The sequence below is a fragment of the Ramularia collo-cygni genome, assembly GCF_900074925.1.
Source record: "Ramularia collo-cygni strain URUG2 genome assembly, contig: RCC_scaffold03, whole genome shotgun sequence".
Classification (NCBI taxonomy): Eukaryota; Fungi; Ascomycota; class Dothideomycetes; order Mycosphaerellales; family Mycosphaerellaceae; genus Ramularia; species Ramularia collo-cygni.
Window position 1 is genome coordinate 438,992 of NW_019716257.1, and position 27,182 is coordinate 466,173.

General features: G+C 52.1%; 10 protein-coding genes; 5 read left to right on the forward strand and 5 right to left on the reverse strand.

Annotated features, from left to right (window-relative positions):
- Positions 1 to 65: 65 nt before the first annotated feature.
- RCC_02522 (uncharacterized protein) lies at positions 66 to 929 on the reverse strand (the record flags this gene model as incomplete). Its single annotated transcript, XM_023767812.1, has 1 exon — positions 66 to 929. The coding sequence occupies one exon, from the start codon at positions 927 to 929 to the stop codon at positions 66 to 68; it is 864 nt and encodes a 287-aa protein (XP_023623580.1).
- A 3,186-nt stretch (positions 930 to 4,115) lies between these two features.
- RCC_02523 (uncharacterized protein) lies at positions 4,116 to 4,385 on the reverse strand (the record flags this gene model as incomplete). XM_023767813.1 has 2 exons in its annotated part: positions 4,116 to 4,293; positions 4,357 to 4,385. The coding sequence occupies 2 exons, from the start codon at positions 4,383 to 4,385 to the stop codon at positions 4,116 to 4,118; spliced, it is 207 nt and encodes a 68-aa protein (XP_023623581.1).
- Positions 4,386 to 7,088: 2,703 nt separating this feature from the next.
- RCC_02524 (uncharacterized protein) lies at positions 7,089 to 9,014 on the forward strand (the record flags this gene model as incomplete). The annotated part of the gene is made up of 1 exon (XM_023767814.1): positions 7,089 to 9,014. One exon carries the CDS (start codon positions 7,089 to 7,091, stop codon positions 9,012 to 9,014), a length of 1,926 nt encoding a protein of 641 aa, XP_023623582.1.
- Positions 9,015 to 9,478: 464 nt separating this feature from the next.
- Positions 9,479 to 10,573, reverse strand: RCC_02525 (uncharacterized protein; the record flags this gene model as incomplete). Its single annotated transcript, XM_023767815.1, has 1 exon — positions 9,479 to 10,573. One exon carries the CDS (start codon positions 10,571 to 10,573, stop codon positions 9,479 to 9,481), a length of 1,095 nt encoding a protein of 364 aa, XP_023623583.1.
- Positions 10,574 to 11,703: 1,130 nt separating this feature from the next.
- RCC_02526 (uncharacterized protein) lies at positions 11,704 to 13,746 on the forward strand (the record flags this gene model as incomplete). XM_023767816.1 has 2 exons in its annotated part: positions 11,704 to 12,921; positions 12,976 to 13,746. 2 exons carry the CDS (start codon positions 11,704 to 11,706, stop codon positions 13,744 to 13,746), a joined length of 1,989 nt encoding a protein of 662 aa, XP_023623584.1.
- A 300-nt stretch (positions 13,747 to 14,046) lies between these two features.
- Positions 14,047 to 17,097, reverse strand: RCC_02527 (related to Transcription elongation factor spt5; the record flags this gene model as incomplete). XM_023767817.1 has 2 exons in its annotated part: positions 14,047 to 14,295; positions 14,347 to 17,097. The coding sequence occupies 2 exons, from the start codon at positions 17,095 to 17,097 to the stop codon at positions 14,047 to 14,049; spliced, it is 3,000 nt and encodes a 999-aa protein (XP_023623585.1).
- A 1,065-nt stretch (positions 17,098 to 18,162) lies between these two features.
- On the forward strand, positions 18,163 to 19,572 carry RCC_02528 (uncharacterized protein; the record flags this gene model as incomplete). Its single annotated transcript, XM_023767818.1, has 1 exon — positions 18,163 to 19,572. One exon carries the CDS (start codon positions 18,163 to 18,165, stop codon positions 19,570 to 19,572), a length of 1,410 nt encoding a protein of 469 aa, XP_023623586.1.
- A 589-nt stretch (positions 19,573 to 20,161) lies between these two features.
- On the forward strand, positions 20,162 to 20,947 carry RCC_02529 (uncharacterized protein; the record flags this gene model as incomplete). The annotated part of the gene is made up of 1 exon (XM_023767819.1): positions 20,162 to 20,947. The coding sequence occupies one exon, from the start codon at positions 20,162 to 20,164 to the stop codon at positions 20,945 to 20,947; it is 786 nt and encodes a 261-aa protein (XP_023623587.1).
- Positions 20,948 to 21,811: 864 nt separating this feature from the next.
- Positions 21,812 to 23,899, forward strand: RCC_02530 (uncharacterized protein; the record flags this gene model as incomplete). Its single annotated transcript, XM_023767820.1, has 1 exon — positions 21,812 to 23,899. One exon carries the CDS (start codon positions 21,812 to 21,814, stop codon positions 23,897 to 23,899), a length of 2,088 nt encoding a protein of 695 aa, XP_023623588.1.
- An 837-nt stretch (positions 23,900 to 24,736) lies between these two features.
- On the reverse strand, positions 24,737 to 26,299 carry RCC_02531 (related to glycylpeptide N-tetradecanoyltransferase; the record flags this gene model as incomplete). Its single annotated transcript, XM_023767821.1, has 1 exon — positions 24,737 to 26,299. One exon carries the CDS (start codon positions 26,297 to 26,299, stop codon positions 24,737 to 24,739), a length of 1,563 nt encoding a protein of 520 aa, XP_023623589.1.
- Positions 26,300 to 27,182: the final 883 nt, after the last annotated feature.

Below are 27,182 nucleotides of genomic sequence, written 5' to 3' on the forward strand. Positions count from 1 at the left end.
CTCTGAATCACGAATCATCACTTCAGGCACCGTCGAACTTTCACGCCTTATCACTTCCTCATCAATCAAGCCTTTCCCTGCCTCCTCTGCTCACACCACCCAATGAACAACCCCACATCCTTCACCACCGCCCCCGGAACACCCAGCTTCTGCAAGAACATGGGCAACACTCCTCCTGCATCACTCGCGGTTCCCATCTGCCACTTCACGTTCGCTCCATTGTCCTCCAGCGCACCTCTCTCGACACTGACGTACATTCCGGGTGTGAAGGCCTTGTCATCGCGATACTTTGTTCCCGGCATTCCCTTGGTGTCAACAGGGATCTGTACAACAATAAACTCTCCGTCGCCCTTCTTTCCCGTGATAACGAGAACGGAGAAGACTCGTTTATTCAACGGGGCAGGAAGCTGATGACACATCTCCATGATGTTCATGTGCACGTCCTGCCATCCCACAACCTCCCCCCCAGACTGATCGTCCCAAGTTAAGACTTGGTGGGCATGTATACAATCAGGTGTATAATCCGTCTCGTGAATGCTGTGATCTTGCCTCAACCCCGCATCAAACTCTTCCCAACTCGCCGTTCCAGCTTTGGCGGCATTCTCGTGAATGCTGGTGCGTGCGAACCAGGCTTCAGAAGCTGTATGGGGTGGAAGGAGTTTTGGAGGGATCTCGTGGGAGAGGAGTTCGACGAGAGCGGTGGAGGGGGATGATTGTTTGGTCTTGGACTTGATGGTGAACTTCTCAGGCCAATACGAGGTTACGAATTGATGAGCTTCGTTGAGGGCTTCTTGGGCGAAATTGTTCGCGGGAACTGGTGCAGTTTGTTCGGCGCTTTGTTGTGAGGCGAGCAGTGGATGGGATGGAAGTTCTGCAGGTCCGAGAGCTCGCATGCGGACGAGGCGGCCGGGGAGGATTGGTTCAGACATCTTGAGGGATTGTTGTCGTTGATATTGTTGTTGTGTAGGGGAGGAGAATAGCAAATGTGCGAGTGACTGAAGGAACCGTGTCGTACTTACTTCGAGTTGGGAAGGACACTTTATCGATGCAATATGGCAGTCGTCAGCACAGCGGATGTTTGATTTGCCGAGACACGATGGACGCGTCAAGATTCGCGAACTTCGATGTCACACGGCTTCTGCGGTGCAACTCCGTTCCCTGCGAGCAATAGAAACCTACCTTCACTGCGAACATGCTCAAGATTCCCCAAGAGGAATAGACACTACCGTGCGAGACTCCATACGTTGCCATCAATGCACGACGAGACGACCGGCTTGTGCAGACGCTACAGAAGCAAATGTCAGCCCTCGTGGAAGGTGCAAACCGATATGCGGCAAGCTTCCCTCTACCATTTCGTGAACGGTCTTCTTTTTGCCATTGCCTTCTTCTCCCAGGTTCACTCATTTTGCCCGTAGACGGCATTCACTGTCTGGGATATTGCGCTGCACCTCGGATCAGGGCTGGGAGGTTCCCCCGGCTCTCCCAGCCCCTGATCCAAGGCCGCAATCTAGGTCGATCCACGGCCCCCAATCTAACGGTCATATTCCGTAGATAATTCTATTTTCTTGCCAGTGGAAGAATGGTCTAGTTGCAGAAGCGTCAGATTCGTGCGAAAAGCAGACTGATGGCAGCGTGTACGACCGAAGCTGTGCAAGGGTCCGTTGCGCGCTGAGCGAGCGAGACATGGCCAGAGTGCCGCGATAAAAGAAAAACCACGCGGGCTTGCGGGTGGGGGTGGTTTTCTCCGTTAGAGGCGGTTCTTTTTGCCCTGGGCAGGTTTCTTTTTGCCAAAGAGTTCTTGTTCCATCCACTTCGTTACACTGTGACCGTCTCTCATCATACATACCTCTTTGTGTGATCGCGGCGTTGAGGATGATGATTTTGATGGAACGAATCGTCAAGACAAATCTCCAGGTTGGATCGAAGTTTTGTCACCCTCACTCCTACAATCCTTAAACCAACGACATAATATCAAAGCGACACCAATCCGAGCCATCGTACGTACTCTCTACAAGATTACCCCGTTAGGCGGTCCTAGTTTGCTTCTCGTCAGCACGATCATCAATTTGCTGCGTTGAGACCCGGCAGTCTTTTTCGAACATGTCATKGAGAYCGTACGAATCGTGTGCATCTCCGACACCCACAACCATGGTCCTGGTGAAGGCTTCACTCTACCCAGCGGCGACATCTTGATACACGCTGGGGATTTCACTAATCAAGGCTCCTATACGGAGCTCAAGAAAGCAGTCTCCTGGCTCTCCAAAGCAGCTTTCGCCGTCAAGATCATCGTGGCAGGAAATCATGATTTGTCGCTGGATCCAAGCTACTCGCTCAAGCATGAAAGCGGATGGAATGTTCTGCCAGACGAAGTTGAAGCTTGCAGAAGCCTTCTGATTGACAATTCGGACTTTGTCTATCTGCAACACTCCACCGCTGAGGTCCATCTTCCAGAGAAGGATCTTTCAATACGAGTATTTGGGTCACCGTTCTCGCCAGATCGAGGGAAGCAGAACTGGGCCTTCCAATACGACAGCAATGCAGCTGCGACTGTTTGGGATGCCGTACCGAGCGGTATTGACATTCTCATCACCCATACACCACCCGCTGGACTTCTTGACGCGAGCAAGCACTGGCAAGAGGGAGGTTGCTCTGCGTTGTCTGAAACCCTGTCACGAGTTCGGCCAAGTCTGCATGTCTTTGGACATTGTCACGAAGGGAGAGGCGCAGCTCTGATTCAATGGAGGGAAGAGGCGAGTCCGCCAGGTATCTTACCTTGGCAGGACCCCGGGCAAGGAAACAAGAAGATGTCAAAGTTCGACCTCACCGATCTTRAGCCTGGTGAGGAGACTGGAATTATCAATGCGAGTATCATGGGTACTTCACACGGGCGTGGGGCGAAGTTCTTCCACAAGCCGATTGTCGTTGACATCAAATTCAAGAAGAATAGCACTCAGGTTTGATGAGACTACAGCATAGCAGAGGTCTTGGGAGATCCGCTCGAGGTTAACATGCGAAGTGCGTCGGGGACACTTTCAGGCACCTTGAATCCAATGCGTGAGCCCGTGTACTCTTATGCTATCCGCAGAGTCCGTAATTCAAAGTCTTTGAACAACATTTCCCAATTGTCCCGCTCTCCAATGTCTTCACAGTCCTCCCAAACGTCCCAGTCCTGATGGTCATATAGAATAGAGAACCTGTCCCAAAATGACCGCGACCCAGGTCTATCGTTGTTACATGCCTTTGTAGGAGAATTATCGTAGCAGCTGTGAATATTTAATGCACTCTTTCAACGCGCTGATGTTCTTGCTGGTCAGCATCAGATGGGAATGACCTCCCAAATAGTGAATGAACGCTGTGCATCTCGAGTGGGAGAATTGCTCCTTGGTTCCCACAAGTCGTAACTTCAACACGCCCGAGGTATCGACAGGTACCAATGCGAGTCTTGTTGTTCGTGGCACCTCGTATTACCGGATATAAAGGTTTGTAGGCATGATCTGGGGAAGTCCCACATCTTGAGCTCGTCGGCAATAGGTGACATGTCTCGAAGTGGCTTTCTAGTATCGAAGCCATTGGTCGTGTCTGCCATACTATTTAGATATACCCTTCGCTAATGAACTCCGAAGAAAGCTCTCTAGAACCTGCGAAGCCTATGTAATGCTGATCGCTGTCCGTGGTATGTAATGTCAATGTGTAGTGGAACTGAAATTACACCAACGTCTTGTTGATGGCTGGTATGGATACTCTCTCAAACATCCGTACTACTTACCTCGAGGGGTGTAGAGCTACGCAAGACCTCGTGAGTAACTTCCCTCGACATGGTCCAACACATTTTGATGCCCGACAACCGAGATTGARACACTCGTCCCATTCCCTTCTCCGCCGAAGAGCGAGGGATCGGACAAGTCGAGTGTCGGCGCAAGCAATTGGCAAGTTACGCAACCTGGTCCCCGACTGCCGTGCACGAAATTGTTGAGGTCAAGCTCTTGAGCCAGGTCCACGGGCTTCAAGTCCCGGTAGAAGCGGCAGCTGCTACTCCCCAGAGTCAGTGGAGTACGTTTGATGTTGTATCTTCCACCGCCACGCGATCCATCATCCCAATGTCCGCTCGCATCGCTCTACTTCCTCGGTGCGTAATAGGTAGATCGTGGGAAAGCGACCAGATCAGCATTCGGGATATCTTGTCCGATGCAATCTAAGGAGGAGTGCCTGGCGTACAAGATACGAGTACGCAGCGCTCGGGAGGCATGCCAGGTGCGGCCAGCTTCATAGTTTACCTCGTGCGGACAGAGGTTTCTGCGTAGGAGCTATCATTACCAAAAGGTAGAGCCAGATATTGGAAGCTGTCGCCTGACCTACCCGGGGGAGCCCTTGGGGTGGATGAGCATGTGATTTGTACGCGCGCGCAACAGTACCCATGGTAGCGAGAGTAAATAGCAAAGCTATCAATCAATTGTTACGAAGCAAAAGGCATGAACGATGATGCTATGAGGGTGGGTTTCATCGGTGATGGGCAGCGTCACGTTGGAAAGGGTGGAGCGAGCCGCGAGAGCGCTTGCCCGCCAAGCGGCAAAGTCTCAAAGCCGCCTAGATGGCTCAAGGTCATCCATGTTCTCGTCGTTCCTTCACATCATCATCCCACCTCCTACCATGACTTCCATCATTGACACCGGTTCGGCCGAGCACCTTGATGTGTATAGTATCACGTGAAGATGGGAGACGAGATGACCAAGCAATCGGCTGTACTGATGATGAGGAAACATTGCGAGGCGCTACACTTGGATCAATGAGGTTGGACCGAGTGGGTACAGATGATGAAGTCTTGTCCCACTCCAACAAGCGTCTCATGCATGCGTTGTCGCTGTCATCGGGACACAATTATCTCGTCTCCAACGTCACACAAATCATCGCCCAGGAACGAAGATCTAYAGTACAACCACGATTAAGACAAGCGGTTTGTCGATCTCACGCACGCGAGCTCATCAGGTACCAACCACGAATTGCATATGCGTTGGGGTGGAGAGTGATTGCGATGCTACTCATACTACTGACTGCAGGGTCTTTTACCTCTACGAATAAGGCGAATGGAGTTCAAGGCGAATGGGGTTGTCGGCGTAGGATCATGGACGCAGGTCTGCCCAAAGTATACGGACTCGAGACGGAGGAGTATGACTATGCATGCAGTCAGTGGTTGGATTAATGTTAGCGACGTCCGCGGTTCTCGCGGGGTCCACTTGTGTACATCACGATTCAGGTAGAAGGATCTTTTGCCAAAAGCGGAGATCAGATGTCCATCGTGTTTCMAGTGTGAAACGACGATTCGTGACGGCTTTGTGAGCCCGTGAGCGGCATAGATAGGCACAAGGTCACGCTTTCCCGTGCTTTTATCTAGGCCGCGAGAATTAATCGCGATGTACGGCGTGGGGTGATTGGTTGATGGTCAAGCTTGTGCATGTATCCCGCTATTCGGTCTAGATCTCTTCCGTGAACAAAGCAAGCGGATCGAGAGACAGCAGCTGGCTGACACGTTGACGACAAAACCACACGTCTCGGTCTAGATGTGTGTGTGTGTGTGGTACGCGGGCAGCTGACAATATCACCCACCGCCTCACATTCGAATGCCCCTGGACTCTCTGCTCCGCAAGTTCCGCGACGATTGTGATTGGCACAGAACACTACTTCGAGCCAGGGGAGATGACAATGCTTGGGAGATGTATCTGTGGTTCACATTAAGCACAGGAAAGGCATTCTGGCGTGGTAACACGCGATACAGCTACAGTATAAGATCCCTGCCGCAGGAACGGAAATACCTCGCCTGAACTTGAACGCTTAGTCTATGACAGTGAAGGAGGTGTGGAGAGAAGCGGAGTAAGGTGACACCGACGAGTTGTGAGGGACGACGATTGATTCAGAATTAGAAGGGCGGCTGTCTACTCCCTACATTAACGTGGCATGCGAATGAGAAAATAGTGCATCCAGTGGGAGCAATGTAAATGTGTGACGAGACATGCATGAGAGAGGCGCCCCGCCAATGATGTCCAGCGTCTACGGCTTCTTGCTCTGGCTGAGCACATGTCGATTCTTGGAGGAATTGCTGGGTGGATGTGGCTGTGTGCCCAGTAGGAACGGAGCCGGCTTGCGGTCTGTTATAGCTTTGTGCCAATCGAAGATGGTTCGCCCTGTTGTGTCGGTAGAGTGTGCGGTATATGCAGGAAAATCCACAGTTGTTCGCCCAGTGGCCCACGTAGCCAACAAAACCTAATGGGACTAGGACTAAATTAGGCGGTCTACGATTGCCTGCCTGCGCCCTGCCCTGCTCGCTGGCCCGGCCGCTTCATCACGCCGGCTGGCTGTGTGACCGACTTTGTATTATTCAAACGGAGCCGCTGCTACTACCGCTGTTTCTCTCGGTTTCCCCGACCATCTCTGCAGTGCATTGATTCCGCCTCTACTTCTCATCCGACGCACAAGATTGACAATTATAAGATCAACATCCACACGAATCAGACGCAGAGGGACCCTTTGCGAAGAATCTTCCGCCCCTGGAGATCACCCATACCCACCACGAGTCCGGAAGATCGAAGCCCGCACCCAGCTTGCACTGCCTTGCAGCTCGTCCATCGGCTCAACTGAGACACAACGTTCACCCAACAAACACGCGTGAACACCTGCGCCTAGTTTAGTCGCTATATCTTTGAGGGATTCTCATAATTACAGCTCTACGACAGGACTGCGAGTGAGGATTTGCTTTGCTTTTAGAAAGCCTGTCCGCCACTCAAAAGTCAGAGTCTCTAGCCTTCTCTTCCGTCCGCCGACGTCACTTGCGCTGCCGCGCACAACATTGCCGTGCGATCCCACTCGACACCATCATCACACCGCGTCAACGCTGCGCCATCTCGACGACAAAACTCCGCCGCACGGAACTAAATATACGTCTGGGATCTGCGAGGAATCCCTGACTGCTGCTCACCTCATCATCATCCTTTATCACCCATCGATCCCTGCATCCACTCGRACCATCACCAAGCGAGCGTCACCCATTCCCTTCACGACGRCATCCTCCATCTTCACCCAATCACCAATAGCGGAGAATGGACTTGCCACCGGATCCATACTTGGCACTCGGCCTGCCCAAAGATGCCACTCAAGCCGCGGTCAAGACGGCACATCGCAAGTTGGTGTTGAAGTGTCATCCTGACAAAGTCACCGACCCAGCCGCGAAGCAAGCCGCCGCGGACCAGTTCCACAAGATTCAGACGGCGTATGAGATTCTGATTGACGAGGATCGCAGAGGGCGATATGATGCGCAGGTGCGCCTGGCAAGTTTGAGGAAGGATGCGATGGAGAGGCCAGGCGCAGGCGCCGCAAGACCATCGTACAAATCTTCACATGAGCCAAGTGCGAGACCGGCGTATGCTTCTCGTGCTTCGGAGCGCATGCCGCCGCAGTATGAGGAGAGGAGACCTTCATATGCTGCCGCAGACTACTTTGATGCCAGGCCACGACCCTCGCCCGCGAGGAAGGAGCCCGAGTACGAGCGTCCATCGAAGCGGAGTGAAGCGAAGGAGAAGCCGCGGACCTCCACAAGAGATGCCAAGGAGAGTGAGCGAGAGAGGCGGAAGGAGAAGACTCGCAAGACGGACCGCGAGACAAGGAAGGATCGCGAAACAAAGTACACTCCACGTGTCGACGATGACTCGGAGAGTGACTCGGATGAGTATGCGAGGAGGTCGGGGAGGATGCGTGAGGAGGAAGCAATGCGCAAGGCGAGGCAAGCACACTATGAAGAAGTCTACAGGCATCGCAAGGAGAGTGCCGCTGAGCCTCACGATGTCTATACGCGAAAGATGGACGACGCCCGTGATTACATTCAATCCAGCCGCGTCCGACCCAGAACAGAGCCTCCGATGGAGGATGCCCCTCGTTCTCGAGCGAGGGCCGATCCCCGGGAAGAGGCCGAACGTCGCCCATCCGCCGCACGCATGGCCTCCACCAAGGACAAGGTCGAATATGTCAAGGGTAGGGATGGAAGGCCAGCTGTTGTTGTCCGTCGCACGTCGGAAAGACCAAAGTCGAAGGATGTGGAGCCTCCTCGTGCGGAGTACTCGCACCGGCGCGAACCAGAGCGTCGATCAAGTGCAGAGAAGCTTGCGGATCGCAGACCACCGATGCTGAACACATCGAAATCCTCACCATCCGACATTCGAATGCCAGCAATGGAAAAGCAACGTGCGCAGTCTATGCAAGTGGAAGCAGAGCCTGCGCCTCGCGTTTCTCCCGTGAAGCGATCTGAGACGATGCCTTATGGCGTTCCTCGTGCGGCGGAAAACGCCCCTCCTACGAAGGGTTCGCATCTGCGGCAGACGGAGTTTTCCGAAGGACTCGCCACGCCTGCCACCACCCCGGACCATGCTACACCACCAGCGAACAAGTACAACTACAGCAGGCAATATGCCGATGATGCAGAATACCCCACTCCTGATGGCTACCGGACCGAACTTCGTGAGCCTGGATCCAAGTCCCGCCCTACTGTGCCTCACCGCGTTACACGCAGTCCGTCTCCTATCAAGGAGTCTCGTGACGTCCGAGAACAACGTGAAGAACGATCGAGGGATCCATCAAGTCGGGATGGTCGCTCTGCAAGGACATCTTCCGCGAGACAACCATCTGCTCCCCAACCAGCGATGCCACCCCGTACGACAAGCTACATGTATTCCGGTCCCGGTCAAGGCGTAGAAGCCTACGACCGTGCGTCACGTCCTGCAATGCCTCGGGGCGAGTCTATGCGAAGCGAAGTTCCGACTAGGGAAGGATTGTATTACGGAGAGGTCCCTACCACAAAGAATGGTGTACCACCTCGACACCGATCCGCGGCTGTGGATGAAGGCATTCGGTACGCGAAAAAACCTAAACCGGAGGATATCAAAGTTCAGAGTGGGTACAGCTCCGTTGGGAGAAGAGCGCCTGAGAGGCCAATGTATACGAGGAGTGGGAGTGGATATGGTGTCAAAGCTTGAGGGTTACCTCATCTGTTTTGATATTGGAGTTTAAGGATCTTTTTGGGGCGCATGCATGGTGTACAGGACCTGCATCGGGTCTGGCGTTTTAGTCCACGCTCCCAAGCGTGTTGACGATGATGTAAAAACTCTCACCAAACGTGGCGAGGCCGTCTTTCAGGAGAACAGAGGAAGAAGGAGGTAGGAATTATGTAGGAAAAGAAGAGAAATAAGCTTCTTAATCTTGGTTGTCTTCACTGTGTTGTGATGAGTTGTCAGCTATTGCCTGCATATCGCCGCCACGTACAGCCCCTCGATGTGTCAGAGCGGGACGTGAGATCGAAAGGACTACAACATGTCAAACATTCCGATGCCCCAGTCGACCAACTTGCAGACAGCCGCCGTTTTAACACTGTGATGTGGACCGAAAGACTTTGATGAAGCATTTGCTGAGACCTTAGTTTCATTATTCGTCAAAGTGAACATCAAGAATGAGCCGCCTCTCCAATCCTCCACCCTCTCAGATCATCCCTAACATCCATTTCATCCAATTCCTCTGCCCCAGCCATTTTTCTCTGCGCTTTGTTATGATGATGATGATGGCCATGCCTCGATGCGGAGAAGTCATGCCGATGTAACATGGGTCCTATGGAACTCGATCCCCTGCCCGCCTCGCCTCGCGTTGAAATGTTCAGGTTGTCTTCAGGATTGTTGGGAGTGGAAGCACCCGAACCCGGATGACTTCCACTTTGCTGGTTCGCAGCAGCGGTGTTGATGGCACCTGGTCTCCCTCCCTTTCCCCATCCATCTCCCCCAGCGAAAATGTCCTCGATACATTCATCTGCTTTTAACTCCCCTGGTTGACTCGACCAGAAGGCAGAGAGAGTCTTGCGATACATGTCCTGCATTTCCCCAACTTCCTTCCCATTCGTAGACATGGAGAGATTCGGTATCGCAGCCGCATCTTCCCCGTCTCCCACTCCCCGCGCCAAAGCCTCATCCCGCTGCTGTATCGTGCCCACATTGACTGGATCGGAAGAACTGATAATCCCTGCGATTCCCCCAAAGACAGGCGCAGATCGTAATGCAGGAGCATGGAAATCTCTCGTGCCCTCGAGATATTGCATTTTGATCCCAATCTTCAAGGTGCTGTTGATCTTGCTCTCTTGCATCAAATACCTCCTCGTAATCCCCTCTTCTCCATCCTTGCCTGGACTCGCTGGCTCCATTGAAGCATTCACATATTCTGCGAGATTCAAAGTCACATGTCCTAATGTGATTCTCTCTCCTCTGCCTCCGGCGGAATATTCCTGCTGAACTTCGAACGCTATGTTACATTCTTGCAGTTGCCCGGATTTGGAGACTGTTAGTCGCAGCGTCGTGGATTTTTCGTAATCGTAGACAACGCGGTGGTCTTTAATCGGGGATTTGGCTGTTCGGCCTCGATGTTCGGCGGCTGTCGAGGCGGGGAGGTGCCATTTTATAAAGGAAGTGCCGGAGACGAGGGGTACGTTGTTGAGGTCGTGGATTTTGAGGTTTAGGGAGAAGCGCACTTTGCGCGATTTGGAGACAAAGGCCATGGATGTTGGGGTGTTGAGAGGGACATTATTGTTAAAGTAAGGTAGTGTTGATCAAGCAGCACGCGTTGCTGTGACGTCTGTGGTGGAGAGAACGGAGGAAGTGAATGCCGGGCAAGTCCGGACGATCCTTGCGAGCCAAATTGGAGAGATACGGACTGCACTTGCTTCTGATAATTTACAATTATTGTCCTCGAATGTCGGGGTCCATCAACAGCGGGAGATGCATTGTGTACTCAAAGGCCGAGCTCGTGCTCAGGCTCACATGATCCATGATGCAGCTATGATTCGAGTAGTCAAGGACGAACGGAGCAAAAGAAGAGGGGAGTTGTCTCCTCYTCTAATAGAAAGAACTGCATGACATTCATTCATCCCATGAATCTGTACAGAACAGCGTAATGGCAATCCAACAGATCACAAGCAAGCAAGAGCATGACGATGCTGTTAAGCAGTCCAAGCAAACCCCAACAGTTATATATGTCTCCAACAGCAATCTTCCCGCCTGCAAGACTTTCACYCCAAAATACGAAGAACTGGCCCGGAGACATGCCAACATACGGTTCTGCCAGATGGAGCTCCAGACCGAGACTTCCATGCTCTTCAAATTCAGCCCAAATCAGCTTCCGGTCACTGTGTTGATGGTCCGAGATGCATGGTGCAAGACTGTCATGGGAAATGACATGCCAGGCTTGGAGGCTGCTTTGGAAGAGTTGGTGAGGGAGGCGGAGAGATGATGGGCCTTATGGTGTATTATGTCTCTGGTATGTCCATCTGAGTCAGTCAGATTTCTCAATTTCATTTTTAACCGTGACAGCAGATACTTCAGCCATATCACGGCACTGATCTTCGATAGGCAATTTGATCGCAGATGAATCAACCGCCCAAATGTGTGTGAACTGGAAGTAGGGCCCTGAATCATTGTGACTATAAGTGAGGATGAAGATCATGCAAATTCGAAAGCGCAACGCTGCTATCGACATGGCGGACCTACCAGCCGTCATACGAACCATGGTATGGATGCGGATGCCCTGTCCAATAGTGGGGCACTTCACTTCAACTTTCACACTCACCTCTCCCGTCTCTTCTCTTCAACCACAACGTCACAAACACGCTGCCGTCGCCACCGTCTCAACATGGCGTCCGTGAAGATGACATGGACGTTCGACATGCGTCTCCTGCTGGACATGCTATTTGAGCCGGAAGCTGGTCGGACTCCAGGTCAACGCAGCAAAGCCTTCGACTCCATGTTCAAGGATCAGATCCGAAGGTTCGGCTTCGTCGACGGCATACCCTACCGTCGTCTCACTGCGCAATATCACGAGAGGAAAAAACTCAACAAGGATTGGGTCCGAATCTGCTCCTCCACACAGTCTGCAGCAGACGTAGAGAAAAGAAGGTCAATGCGGGCTCGACTTGACAGTTTCCTGCAGTCTCAACCATCCGTGTGTCATACCTCAGTCAAGAAGAGACCTCGCGATTCGAATGATGATGTTCATCATCGGCAGGGAGATCCTGCACCACTCAGCAAGAGACCTCGCGATTCGAATGATGGTGTCCGCCATAGGCAGCGGRGAGATCCTACACTACTCAGCAAGAGACCTCGCGATTCGAATGATGGTGTTCATCATCAGCAGGGAGACCCTACACCACCCAGCAAGAGACCTCGCGATTCGAATGATGATRTTCATCATCATCAGCAGGGAGATCCTACACCACTCAGCAAGAGACCGGCAATTGGACTGTGGACGCCCGAGACTCCCCAGCGCCCGTCTCGACCCGCGGCCAAAATCGCGAAGACATTGACCCCAAGGCGGCCAATTCTCACCAAGCCAAAGAGTCCTAAGTCAGCTAGGCTCCGACCTGATGGCTCTACCATTTTAGTCTCTGAAAATCTCATCATTCGGGACCTAGTACCGTCAATTTCACAACATCGGGCTCAGCCACCACTACCGAAACTTCTCTTCCGCTTATGGCGTGAGGATCCCTCTGGACGAGACAGCAAGAACGGGTTTTGGTCTAGGCGACATCACAAGAAGAACGCCTTGTCTTCAAACCCCCCGCGAAGCAGTTCGATCGACGCCACGGACATTTTTGATCACATGAATCGCAGCCTTGTGGACACACCATTCATCTCAACCTCCAATCGCCTAATATGGATAGTTCAGCAGATTGTGAATGCCATCAAGGACAACAGTGGCCAGTGGCATGTTTCTGTAATCGACGTCGATGCACTCGACAATCGAGGAGTATTCTGGGCAAGGCCTTTCCACGACGAAGTCCGGTTATCAAAGCCCTTCACGCGCGGCGCGGGCAACTATAGAGGGACCTATGAGTTTCTTATTTGGCAGAAGGTACTTGTCCTAACTCACTTGACGTGTGACTGAAATTAATTTTGACTGTAAAAGATCCCAGAAGCTGCAATCGTGCACACGTTCAAAGCACGCGATCTCCTAAACCTCGCTTTGACCGACGAAATCAACAAGACCATGCGCTTTGATGTGCTTTATCCTCGCGCAGCTCTGGCTACGAAGATTGCAACACTACGCAGACAGGAAGTCGCCCTTTCAGACAATGCCGTCGAAACAATGGCAACTCTAGTCAACTCTCTCGGAATTCAGTCTCCCTACAATGCCGGCMACGTCTCAGCTATCGTCACTGGAATTTGTGAAGGATGGGGCCTTGACATTCAGCATCGCGACGAAAAAGAGTGGCAGCAGCTCGCCGGGCACTTCGCCACTCGTCTTCGCAGCTTCGAGGCACGGGAGCGACAAGCCGTCAAATTCGCGTTCCTCGACGGAGTAGCTTGGGGTTGCGGCGAACCGAACGCAAAACACACGGCCGAGGCCATCCAGCAAAAAATCAAGAGGGCTACAGCAGTCGGCCTTGCATCTCCGAGCGACATTCTTGCACATGAGCTGGATGCTCTAAAGCTGGCACTCAAGTTGCAGGAGAAAGAAAACCAGCGTGTCCTGCAGGCCTACCACGATCCTGCTCGCAGCCGTCGTCCTCAACATCGCATTGAACTGTTTGAATTTKATGAGAGCGACAATGAGCTGGGACATCTTGAGATGACCGGAGAAGACGACCATTTCCCMGCTGAAGATGAGGAGTTGGCACACGGTGAGGAAGAAGAGATCATGTTCGACTCCGAAGGCGAGGACGATTTCCCTTTCTAGTGGGCTGCATATTGAGGGAGAAAGGCAGTCGAAGGGACCATTCACGCTGCGCTGCTGATGCGATAAGATAATGGGAGTGATTCAAGGCGAACGGAGAGACAATGCTGTACATGCTCCGCTGCTGATGCGACAAGGTAATGGGAGTGATTCAAGGCGTTCGAACGGATAGACCATGCTATATTTCAAGTAATTGCAGACGACAGCTCGTCCGATGTTATCTATGCAATGAATGCAAGTAATGGTACATGATCCAACGCCGTGAGCTTTGTGTCCTTTTAACCTCCCAGACGTTCATTAAACTCAATTATAACTAGGCCCATCGTCTGCTGCAGGTGTCTCTGCTGAGTAGGGTGCGGGCGTCTCGGGGAATCCACCAGGTGTTGCATATGCAGCAGGTGTTTGATATTGACCAGGTGTTGCGTATTGGCCAGGTGTTGGTGCTGAGTTGAAGCCGGGTGTAGGCGCTTCCATGCCGCCATACGCAGGTGTCTTCCCACCAGAAGCGTAGCCAGGAGTTCGACCGCCGTTGTTCGGGTTCCATGTCGATTGCTGAATTCACGTTAGCGGTTGTAAAGCACACCTCAAACATTTTCAACTTACACCACCACCACCACCGCCGCCGGCCCCTCCCCACACACTTCCACCACCGTAGCTTGTGGCACCACCATAACTAGTCTGCCCGCCATAGCTAGTATGGCCTCCATACGCTGTTGCACCACCAAAGCCACTGCCACCATAGGCGGTCTGACCGCCACCACCTCCTGCAGCAGCATAAGCAGGCGTCCGACCACCGTCTTGCTTCCACGCTGGCGTTCGTCCGCCCATTGCGTATGCAGGTGTGCGTCCTCCAGAAGCTCCAGGAGGCGCGCCACCGCGGAAAGGTGTTGCTCCGCCAGCCATGGGAGTGCGACCAGGAGGCCCGCCAGACGGGCGACCACCTGTACCAAAAGTCCTGGCGTCACCATTGATAGTCTCGCCAGACTGAGGATCAATGACAGCAAGCTTCTCCTTGGCGATCCTGATCTTCTTGGTTTTGGCGTGCAGCTCAAGTGTCGCATCCTTATCTGAAGTGTCTTTGACAATCCCAATCATGCCCTTCTGAGGGCCCATGCGGATCTTGACTGTTCTTCCAATGAGTCTGTCTCTACCCCTCTGCTGAGGAGGTGCCATGGGTGCACCGTTTGTGCCATTTGGTTGCAGTGCAGTGTTCATCTTGGTAAGATCAGGACCGACGCGGCCTCCCTTGGCAGCCACTGTGTCGACATTGCTCGTGCGAGCAACGAACACACCAGAGTTGTCTCGAATCTCACGGCTCTGAGCAAAAACGAWGCCGCGCTGGACCTGCAGCACCTTTCCAGCCCTCTGCTCGCCTTGATACTCTTTGATCGTGTCCTCGTTCTTGATCTCGTTACCGAGACGGTCAGTGGCAGGAACTTGATCTCGCTTCTTTTCAATCTTGTTGGAGATGTTGGAGGGTAAGAGACTGCGTATTGCTCCAGTCTGATCGAGTACACGAAGAGACTCTCGGTCAACTTTGACAACACATCCGACCGTGGATGCGTCGAGTTGAACGAGATCGAACAGGTCATACTTGCTCACTCCAATCGCTCCACCACTGTCCGTCGCCTCGCGAAGATCCTTGGCGAACATGGTGATTTCGGTCTGATTGCTATCCGTGAGGACTGTGATGTGCTCGCCCGACGTCTTCACCACCATACCGACCTCGTCGAGGAACTTGCTCCCACCGACGACCTTGACGTGATCACCTTCTCTAAAGAGTTTCCGTAGGTCTCGGATGGGAGCTTCGATGACTTGACCGGTTAGAGGTCCCTCCTCTACACGCATCTTGACGACTTCGCCATAGACTTCGACAGCACGTCCGTTGACGCCTTTTTGCTCACCGCGGAAGACTTCGACTTTGTCGCCCGGCAGGTAATCAGCGCCAGCACTGGTCTTGAGTGTTGCTGAAAGTGCCGCGAGATCGAGGTTGTCCGTGCCGTCCTCTCCTCCCGAAGCAAATCGGGTGGCCTCTTCCAGAGTGGGATCAACGTTGTCGGTTTGCAAAGCATTGAGTTTGAATACTTCAATCAGGAAACCATTAATGTACTCCTTGTTTTGGTATGTGAATGAGGTTGAGCTCAGCGAGTTCTTTGATGAGAGGTATTTGCCGTGGCGCTTTCGTGCTTCAGTTTCGCTGAAAAGTTTTGCTGGGGGTCGTTGGCCAGTGGCTTTTTGTACTCTCTTGCGCTTGATACCGCCTTGGCCATCGGGCTCCATCACCGGAGCGGCAGCATTTGCATCCTCGGTAAGGCCGTAATCCAGACGGGGCACAAGCTTGAGCGTTACAGTAGTACCGTTGGGCTCGACTTCCTCAATCTGAGCGAGATCGCCTGCATACAGTCCGCGCTTCGGCCGGACATACATGCCGACTTCCAGCTCCTTGGTCTTCCTCGTACGCAGGAGATCGGGCATCTCCTCAAGCGGAATCATCACTGGCTTGGTTCCCATGAAGGCGTGAGTGATTCCATCAAACGCGGCCGTGACATCGTCTATGCGCCACGCCTCGACGTAGAGATGGCCTGGAATCGTGGCATTTCGCTCGAAAGCGGACAGCACTTGGATGGGTTCTCGTGTCTTTTGGCGCTCAAGTATACGGTTCTGGAAGGAGWACAAGATCTCGCGTTCTTTACCGGGCCGACACTTCACCAAGAAGATTCGTGGATCGTCGGTGCCAGGTAGAAGCATGCGTTGGGGTACAATGGCAGATGCGGATCCAGTGCCACGTCCTTGACGTCCGTATCGCTCCTTGAGTCTCTTTGCTTCCGCCTCAACATCCATGGCCTCTGCCGCCTCACGCTTGCGATCGAGCTCGCGATGCATGCGGTCGTCTCTGTCCGCACCAGGTGGTAGCTCTTGGAGATCATCTGGGTGGACATCCTCGCCGGGCAGATCGTCCTCTTCCTCTGGCTCTTCCTCATCGTCTTCGTCGACTTCGGCTTCGACATCGATGAATTGGTTGCGGCGTTTCCGCCGTCGCTTGCGCGATGGTTGGCCTTCAATGTCGTCGTCCTCGTCGTCCTCGTCATCTTCTTCCTCCTCCTCTTCTTCCTCCTCCTCCTCTGCATTTTGAGGCTCTTCATCGCCGTTGTCGACCGCGGCGCCGTCTTCCTCGTCCTTTGGCTCCTCATCATCGTCTCCAGCAGGAACTCTCGCAGCGGGCTCTTCATCATCGTCGTCATCTACTGCCTGAGGTTTGGCATCTGCTTCGTCATCAGAGCCAACTTCAGGTACCGGATTGAAGTCGTCCTCTTCTTCCTCCTCTGGAAAGTCCTGATCCCTCATGTTGCTCATGATGGCGGCGTGCGGAGGAACAATGCGGAGTGAGCGTGCGCTCCCCTGTGTTGGTAGTGTTGCGCGCGCGGCTACAATGTTGGTAGTGCTCGGTCGAAAGTGTGTTTGTTCGTGCTCAAAGAAACAATGATGTTGTAAGCCGACATTCAATGAGGATTCAATGAAGMTGGAGATGTTGATGCTGTAAAGCAATCTAGGAAGGCACGTATGCGGGAGGACGGGCGGAAGTGGGTCCGGAAGCGGCCCGTGCGCACTAGAGGTAAAGCGCGCTGTTCTTACCTTGGGACAAAGAAACCATGCCGACTAACACATTGTACATCACGCTTGTTGGGGCGACCCACGACAGTACGCGATGTGGTATGCATGCGCATGTCCGTGCTTGCTGTCACATGGAGTTGGGCATTGCCATCTGACGCGTCTTCAATGCGACCTCCCAATTCGAGCACTTCTTTCACGCGAGCTTTCATGTTTCATCTTCTTCTCCCTCCTCCTCTTCTCCTTACCACTCATCTTGATTCTGAGAAAACCGAGCCCAAGCGGCAGATATCTGTCCCGTTGTAAACGATGCTCTTGCGATGTGTGTCGCGTGAAACAACAGCATGAGCTCTCAAAGGTTTCCAACGCTAGATGGTACCAAGCCGAGAGAGTGGCAGATTACGCTGAGACACGGGATGTTGATATGATCAGCTCCTTCCATAAACCGCGACAGCAGCCATATCTACCTTGCGGGTTCAAGACACAGACGGAGAAGCGGACAGAATGAGGCTGAAGCTCACTCAGCCGCAGCTGACTGCGATAGGAGTTTGGCATTCAGGATTATCACTTACGATCGACGTACCACTTTCTGCACTTGTGGCTGGTGATGGTTGTCTTCAACGCCGATGAGACTTTTGGTTGGGCTTACAAGCGAGCTGACGAGTTCTGCCGATGTGGCATATCAGAATCCCGAAGGATTGTACTTGGCCGAGGGATTAATATGAGCCTCCTCCACTTCGACACCCTCGTCCAGACATCTTTACCTCTCCAACAAAGATACAGCGGCACTCTGCCCTCTTGCCTCTTGCCATGGCAACAAGAAGCATCTTCCTGACAGGGACAGATCCAACCCTCAAACTTGCACCCAACGATGTCTGGCTACCTGGCATATACTCTCGCCGTGTCTTGTGTTTTGAGCTCTCGCCTCAGACTAGTCATGGGCAGGTCATCGACGTCTTCTCGCGGGGACTGCAAGCCCTCGTCAATGGTACTCCAGAATTAGGTGCAACATCTGTCATCATACAGAACGCAGCCCCACACGATCCCTCTCAGCCGTGGAGAGCATTGGTCCCAGGCAAGGGAATCGAGCTTGTTATCAAAGACCTGACAAAATCGTTCACACCGTTCGAACAGCTCGAATCTTCAGGCTTCCCAATCGCCGAGTTCAAGGATGGCGAGCTAATGCCAATCGATGGACCGATTATGCCGGAGCCAGCGGCTGTGTCTAGGTTCCAGTTGAGCTTCATCGACGGAGGCGTTTTACTGAGTTTATGCATGTACCACCACTTGTCTGATGGAAATGGCATGAACGCGATAGTGCGGGCTCTTGCGGAAGAATGTAAGAAAGCTGGAGAGCAATCTTCCAAGGAGCCTACTGCCAGAGTTATGAACACGTCCAGAGACGTATTCGACAACTTGAGTGATGACGGGCTGAGAGATCTAAGCCACCATCCAGCATATGACATGGTCGAGGGAATCTTCACTCCAGGCGCTGAGCATCATGAAGAGGACCATCCTGCTACGACCCCAGTCTTCAAACCTTTGTACTACCATCTCTCCCACGACAAAGCAGAGGCTCTAAAAGCCTACGGAAGCACAAACACTCCGGTGTCCACCCACGACGCCATCTCTGCTGCTCTCTGGCGAAATCTGATCATCTCCCGCCACAATCTCGGAGAGTTTACTGATCTCTCCATGACCAGTACATACACCATTCCTCACAATGCGAGAAAGTATCTCAACGTTCCGGAGACCTGGGTGGGATACTTGACTTACTTTCTCGCGGTTCAAGCGAATATCGCTGAGATCTTGGAGCCAGACAGTCTTCCTTTGCTGGCGGGACGGATCCGAGCGGCATTGAAGAATGTCACGACTAAGCACGTTGAAGGGGTTTTGCAGTTGAGAAAGGAGCATCCTTACTCGCTGAACTGGTGGCCTTTGTGGAAAGCTGATGCGCCGGAGACTGTTGCATTCACGAGCTTTTATCATAGTGATATGCTGAGTGCTGATTGGGGAAGTACCTTGGGTGGTAGGGCCAGACATTTCACGACGACAGATGTTGGAGGAATCTCCGAGGGGTTTCAGAGGGTACATTATGTGGGACCGATGCTAGATGGAGGGAAAGGGTGCTTTGTGTTTGTGGGAGCGTTGGAAAAGGAGGCGGAGTACTTTGAGAAGGAGGAAGTGTGGCAGAAGTATTTCAAGTTGGAGAAGAAGTGAGGGCGGGAGGCGGAGAAGGAGGTAACACATTCACCATATGTACAGTCTTAGAAGTCATCGTGCCTAGGAAGGTAGCATGGTGTTTCTGTGGGACAGCTGATTTCCTTCCGAGTAGAATCTTGCTAGAACAATGCAGACGAGGAAAAWGTTGAAGGAAGTCTTTGGTGAAGAGGGATATAGATTATTGCCAGCGTACGATACATTCCACAAGATCCATGGCAAGACTTGTGACCGCGTTGAGATGCCCTAATGTAATAAGCAGTGAGGTACAGAGGAAGTGGTTCAAGACTCGAAAAGGAATGTGAGTGTTCCTGCCTCAGGCATCACTGGGTAGAACCAGACTCACCTCTTCCGTAAATCCGGCCGATCAATCAGCCGGAGTTTGGCATCGTCATAGTGTAGTTTCTAGAAACACATACATGTAAACATCGTCAATCTTTCCCATTCATATAAAGTACAGCCCTGCAGCTGTCATCGAATGAAGAGTACCATTGCTCGCATTCCACTGAAAGCCAGCGTCAAACGAGAACGATTCTTCCCATCTCAATTGCCAAATCTTCTCGGCTACAACTTCCACCACCCGTTTACAATGTCTCCAACCACCAAGAAACAGCGAACTCAGCCTCAGTATGAACTGCTCTACCRCCCTGGTATCCCCGGCCGTGGCGAGTTTGTTCGTCTCGCGCTTGAGGCCTCCGGTACTCCATACACAGACGTAGCGAACGAGGATCCCAAGAACGGATATGCGATTGTTCAAAAAGTCACCATGAACAGCTCCACAGAAAGTGAAGCCGGGAACCCACCTGTCTTCGCATCTCCAGCCCTCCGTATTCCAGGAGCTAGCAAAGATGGCAACCCACTTGTGATATCCCAGACTAGCAACATACTGCTCTATCTGGGCGAGAAGCTAGGGTTGAATGGAGAGGGTGATGAGAGATTCTACGTCAATCAAGTCACTCTTACAGCCCTGGATCTGAGCAATGAGATCCATGACTCGCATCATCCCATTGCTGTTATGAAATACTACGAAGAGCAGAAGGAAGAGGCGTTGAGGWGATCCGGGGATCTTAGAGCGACGAGAATCCCAAAGTTCCTCTCTTATTTCGAGAGGACTTTGAAGGGCAATGGAAATGGAAAGTACATTGTTGGGGAGAAGTTGACTTATGCGGATCTTACGGTTTGGCAGGTTCTGGATGGACTGCTCTTTGCTTTTCCCAAGGAGATGGAAGTCAGGAAGACGGAGTTTGCGGAGCTTTTCAAATTCTATGAGGCATTAAAAGAGGAAAAGGGCTTGAAAGAGTATCTGGCAAGTGGTAGGAGATTGCCTTATGGCGATGGATTATTCAGGCACTATCCAGAGCTTGACCGCCAATAATGTCTGAATGAGGGTTCAGATCAGTAGCGAGTAGTTCACAGACTCTGTAAATCTACTGAAGCCCTCGACCGTCTTGTTTACTCCTTATTGGAGAGCCACCTTCCAAGACCCTTTGCTTCAAACGTAACGTTCCATCGCGGATAATGTAGATGCACTTCCTTCGCATCCTCTTGTGAGACAATGCAGATAGCCACCTCTCTTGTAGTCAATCCGATCAGTTTCCCGGTATCTTCGTGCGAATACCCAGTATCAATCGGCTTCATCGTAATGGTCTCTCCAGCCTTTAGTCCGCTAGGATCGTCACCTTCAATTTCAATCTCGTCATCATTAAATTCGCTGATGAGAATCAGCTTCACAGCATCGGGGCCCTCAAGCTGATTGACCTTCGGTGCAATCGCAGACACATATCGTTCCCTCCAAGCCATGACTTTCGGATAGCGCGTGCTGTTGAAGTAGTTTTCGGGAAAGCTTCCTGGTAAGGTCAATAGCCAGTCGAATATCCAGCACGCATGAATATCAGCTAGTTGCGGTCCATCGCCGTTTCCAAGGACCCATTGTCTGCCGTCCGCAAGCAACTCTTCTAGAAAGTCCCACTTTAGGCGCATCTCTGCCAGTGCACCAGGTCGGAGCGCATCTCAGGAGCGCAATCCAACCTTCAGTCTGGCTTGAAAGCCCCAGTGATGTCGGCGACAAGGTGGTCGAGACGAAGAGCAGCCGAAATGGGGCCCACAACGCGGAGGCAGCTCCGCGCAACCGGGCGCCCTGGCAACCAACCTTAAACTTTATCTGGGACTGCATCTTCAAATTTCCAAGCATGAGACGTCAAGAATATGTCAGTTAGCGGTAGCATAACAGCTTCAAAGCATGTCTTATCATCCTCACAGCCCGAGTATAGATTCAAACCACATCAACAAGAAGYGCAAACGCATCAGCCATGATACCGAGGAATTGGCCTGGACAGCGGCGAGATGCAGTCGATTGTTACGCAGCATCACATCCCGGATTGCCGCAATTAGGAAGTTGGCCAATGGAACCATGTCTGGGGAGACAGTCAGACCGAAACAGACTGCGGCGAACCGAGTGGCAAGTCATTGGTCGACTCGGGATCCTATTTGGATGGGCGATGCAAAGCGCAAAACTGGAACAAAGACTTTTGGAGGGCGGAAGAAAGTCAAGAAGCAGGACAATCCTCGCAACATTTCGAAAACATCTGCAATAATCTTTCCGAGCCCTTTTGTGAGGCGCATGGAAGGTGGCGAGGTTTCCAGTTCTCCAGTGCCGTTTGTACGACCGGCTCCCTCTCAAGTTCGCCCAACCAGGCAGCTGCCGATCAAACCCGGGTCACCGCTCGAAGAGGCCGAGAGTGGGCTTGCACTCGCTTTCAACAGTATTCTCAGCTGCACCAATAGCCAAAGGCCGCCTCAGCCGCGCGGAACTCGCTCATTGATGAGCACATGTTTGAGAAATGTGCCACAATACATCGCGCTCGCCGAGGAAGACGAAGCCGATGATGATATTGATTCTGCATCGCAAATTATCAGCTACTTGGAAGAACTTGGTACCAAGGACGATGGTGGCTGGAAGGGACTTCGGCAAGTTGTACGGAGCCAGGCTATTTACGCAGTCTGTGAAGCCATTGAAGATTGTGTTCTTTCTGGAAATATTGTGCGACAGCTCATCGAGCATTGTGGATGTCAGAATTCGATTCCGGAAGGATTGGAAATTCTCGCCGCATGGCTTGACTCCGGAGAATGCATCACGGCGAAGCAATTTGCAACTTTGACCGCTTTCGGAAGAGAGCAGAATTGCGAGGCATCCATCTTTCGACTGATAAGAAATGTCGTTGGAAGAGACTGTAGCCGTATGGCTGTCTTGTATAAGGTATCCGGCTTCTGGGATAATCTGCTACGCTCTTTGACCCGCGCTTCGTCATGTGAAGCCGAGAAACTTCTCTGGACATGTATCTCCCATGGTATTGACCAGGGAGACAGCTGCTTGTCAGGAATTAGACTTGGCGTGAAAGAAACAGTGATCAGACTCGCCACCATGGCAGGTTCGGCGATGCTGCTGGACAATTCACAGACGGACCACGGGAGTCTAAGCCATACTGTGCACAGGCTTGCGGCCAATGCTATCTTTTCTAAAATCGGGCCACCGTCCAGCGAGCTACAAAGTCTCTTGGCCAACTGCTCTTTGCTTCTTCTCGGGATGTCGCAGGGCGTTCATGGGTCTCTGAGCATATCCGGTATCTCTGATATGCTAACACCAACCAAGACGTCTCGCTCCAACCGTGCAGACTTTGCGACTGAGATTGTTTCGAGTATGGCCACTTTGGAACATCATCTTCACTCTGACCTCACAAGTCTCCTCATCGAACGAATGGTTGAACAAGCAAGCGCTGCAGCGTTGTATAAACATGTTGCACTGGCAGCCATCACAGCAAAACGACAATTGAGTGGAAATAGCGAGAACGAAGCTCTGTATGCGGACTACATTGAACGCATATCCACGAAATCTCCCAGGCGTAACAACACGACGCCACGAACACCATTCAGCAAGACTGCGAAAGCTCGATTCAGATGGGAAGAGGGTATCTGTGAATGGGTCGCCAAAACACCATTCACTACCACAACTATGGCACCTCCCACGCCTGCATCGATAGTATTGAAATCTCCGAAGTTCGACGACAAAGAGAATCGTAACCCTTCAATGAAGCAAGCATGTGCCTCGATCAAGAAGGAAGCTTGTCTGCTACAGAACTCCCCAGATATTCTCGCATTTTCTCCACGAAAGCGAACAGTAGAGGAGAGCCCGCTGAGACCGCTTCAAGCGAAGAGAAAGAGGACTTCGAATTTCAAAATCCTGCCGCAGAAGAATGKGAGGAGGCGGATGAGCAGAGCATCGAGAAGATCTTGGGAAGCGGTTGACAGTGCAGATGAGTTGGGGATTTGAAAGTCGAATCTCACCCCTACGAGCAACAGGAGCAACCGCTCGGGATTTCCCCAAAGACTTTGTGAGGACTTTAGGCCGGCCGTCTTCGCAAGCTTGGAAGAAGAAAAAGAGGGGAGAATGGACGAAATTCACATATATACTTCATCGTACCTCATCCTCACACACATTCGACCATAGCTACACGAATAGCAAGCCATCCCGTCCGCTCTGGCCTATTGAAACGTGTAATCGCTAGATTAGTACTCAAGTCGGTGACGATTGGGGAATTCCTAGTGTTGAATGTTTTTTTCGTCCTACGGGCCTTCCTTTTCTTGGCGAGGAAACGGACCGAAAAGGAGCCAGGGTCTCTCGTAGTGGGCCTTGCTTCCGCAGAGACCACCTCATTCTTGAGAAAGGGAGGAGGAAATCGAGGATCTTCGAGATGAGCAGTTCTACAAGAAAATATGTGATGTACGTGAAAAGACGATGATGATGCGCATACTTTTGCCGGTCAAGGTTCCGTGTGCAGACTCTCTCCATCGAGATCGGCGCTGTTATGTGTCGAGTGCAGCGTTGAAGACAAGGTCCTCTGAGTTTTGTGGGAGTCGTGTTCCATAAATCGAGTTTACCAGTCAACAACAGTACCTGGAACGAATCAAATCTTCAAGAGACACGTCCTTTCAATCCGAAGTTTCGAGTCATGACGGTTCATTCAGAATATCAATCCATTCATTCATTTCATTCCACATCCGCCATCTTGAACATGCCATCCCTACATCAAACAAACCCTACTCAGATCCCTCTCGAGACATCCCCAACACCCATCCTCCCATGCCTCGCCTCGTAGAGAACATCCTTCTACAACATAACAACCCCGACACCTCCCATTTTCGTCGTGTCAATCTGGTTGTTTTCATCCACACCACCGTCAATACTAGCTGTACGCCAGTTGAAGAGGTAATAGTTGAGTTTACCGTCACCAGGCTCGAATTTCTGCTCCTTGAGGAATAGCGGATTGTCGAGCAAAGTCAATGCGTTGAATACGTGAAAGCCTTCTTTCTTGGCAAGGATTAGTGSGTCGTGCACCAAAAGGCCGAGTCGTGCCTGCAGGGTGTCCTGCGCTTGCTTCGGGTTGACTTTTGATGTGTCTGGGAAGGCACTCTCGGTCGCGTAGTAGTAGAGGTAGGCGGCACGGATTGTTTCCTTTTTGTTGGACCTCAAAACGGAGGAATCCAGCAGGTAGTACGAGATGAAATCGGTGATTTTGCCGTTCTCTTCCACCACGTACGACCACACCACGCCTTTGGAAGTCTTGGAGCAGAAGTAGTGCTCCATCTCCTCGGAGGAGAATTCCGGTCGCAGGTGAAAGCGCTGGTTGTATCTTTGAAGAAGGTCCTTCACGGCAGGGATATCTTCTGACTTCATCGGACGAAGACCCTTCAACCCCGTCTTGTCCTCCAGCTTGTATTTCAACTTTTGACGCAGTTCGGAAGAGTGTGCAGGAAGATGACTGAAGCCATTCTTGTAGAGGTGCTCCCAGTCCAGAGAGCGATGGAAGTACCTACAGGTGGAGACTGGGGTTGGTAGGAGAGTGCCTGCGGTGTAGAGAGCCTGATAGATGCCATTGAGGTAGTACTTTCGGGTGACTTCCTTGATCAAGACGGGAGCCAGACGCTTGTTGCGGAGTTTCCGATGGATTGCGAGGAAGTTGATTTCACATGCGTTGACGGTCTTTTCGCGGACTTGCAGAGTGACTGGAATGCCGGTGATGGAGGCGACCAGCTTGCCCTTTTTGCCCTCGACCGTCTTGGTCCGGATGCCAATGTGACACTCCTTTGTCCAGCCTGGTGGTTTCAGCGCCCACGCCAGGAACTCGACCGAATAGTTGAAGCGAAAGGAGCCGTCGGTATCCTCGACGTAGTGATTGTACAACAAGTCGTAGAATTCGTGCAGCTCCGCCTTGTCCTCGAGGTCAATGAGACACCATTCGAAGCCATCCAGTAACTTCTCCGGCTCTGGCTTGGCCACCTTTTTGCAGACGGCCGCCGGAAGAATGGGTCCTTCAGGCAGCGATTCGCCCTCCCCGCCGTTTGTGGTTTGTAGGAGATTGGGCTCCTTGAATTTGGGGACGGGTTGCGTGTTCCAGAACTTGTAATCCTCGGGCGCTTTGCCTTCTCTCGCTCCTCCGCCTTGTTGAGCCATTGCCAGCTGCTGCAGCATTGCTTGGAGATCGCCGGTGGGTATCGAGTTTTGCGCCGTCTCGCTGCTCGAAGCCACGGCCGTTTCGCTGCTCTTCTTGGACTTTTYGCGCGGCTTGCGCTTCTTCTTGGTGGGAGCTCCGGCGACATCGACGCCGCCTTCTTCCTCTTCCTCACCGCTCTCCTCGACCTCTACATCCTCGATTTTCTTTTCGCTCGCCATTGTTGGGTGTTTACATACGACAGAAAGGAACGCGCGACGAATTTGGGGAGCTCTCGTCACGGAGATCGGCGGGTTTCAGCTGAAGGCGGGCGCATGAGGTGGGGCAGGACTCCATCAATACCAATCAATATATTGACTACAATATTCATGCGTCACAGAGGCGATTCCACATGCACCTCGTGTTGTGCATATGCGCACCCACTGAGCTGATATGAAGCACACAGTAATGCTGTAGTCTGATGTGACATGAATATGAAGACTCTGCATCTCAGATGCGGCTATCTCGCCTGATCCTTATTCATCTGTGGGTCACGTGTCAGAATCACAACACCTTGATGAGCAAAGATGGACCACTTGATCTGGACTTCATTGATTGACGACATTGCATACATGAATAAGAGGTGGGGGCATCCAAAACCTCTGAATGACCTCACGGGATCAAGATGGCCGTTCCTCTCACCTCACATTGCCGGCGGAAAGATCATCAATCGCCTTTTGGAAGTCGTCCAACTTGTACTTGGTCGTTGCTTGACGAAATCACCATCTTATCTTCGCCAGCCTGGAAAGTGTGATCAGCACCCAACTTCTTCGCGAGCTCCAATGCTTTCACATTCCGATCAACCACCACCAGCGTAGCTCCAGATATCGCCTTCATGACTTGCAAGAATTCCAATATGGCCCAAACCTCCCGCACCAATCATAACCACAAAATCACCCGGCCTCAACACTTTGGCAGCCTTCGCAACAGCATGATAAGCCGTCAATCCAGCATCCGCAAGCGCCGCGACATCTACAGGCTCCAGTTTCGGAATCAACTTAATCACACTCCTCGCCGTCGTCTTCAAGTACTCGGCATACCCACCATCACAATCAATCCCCGGGA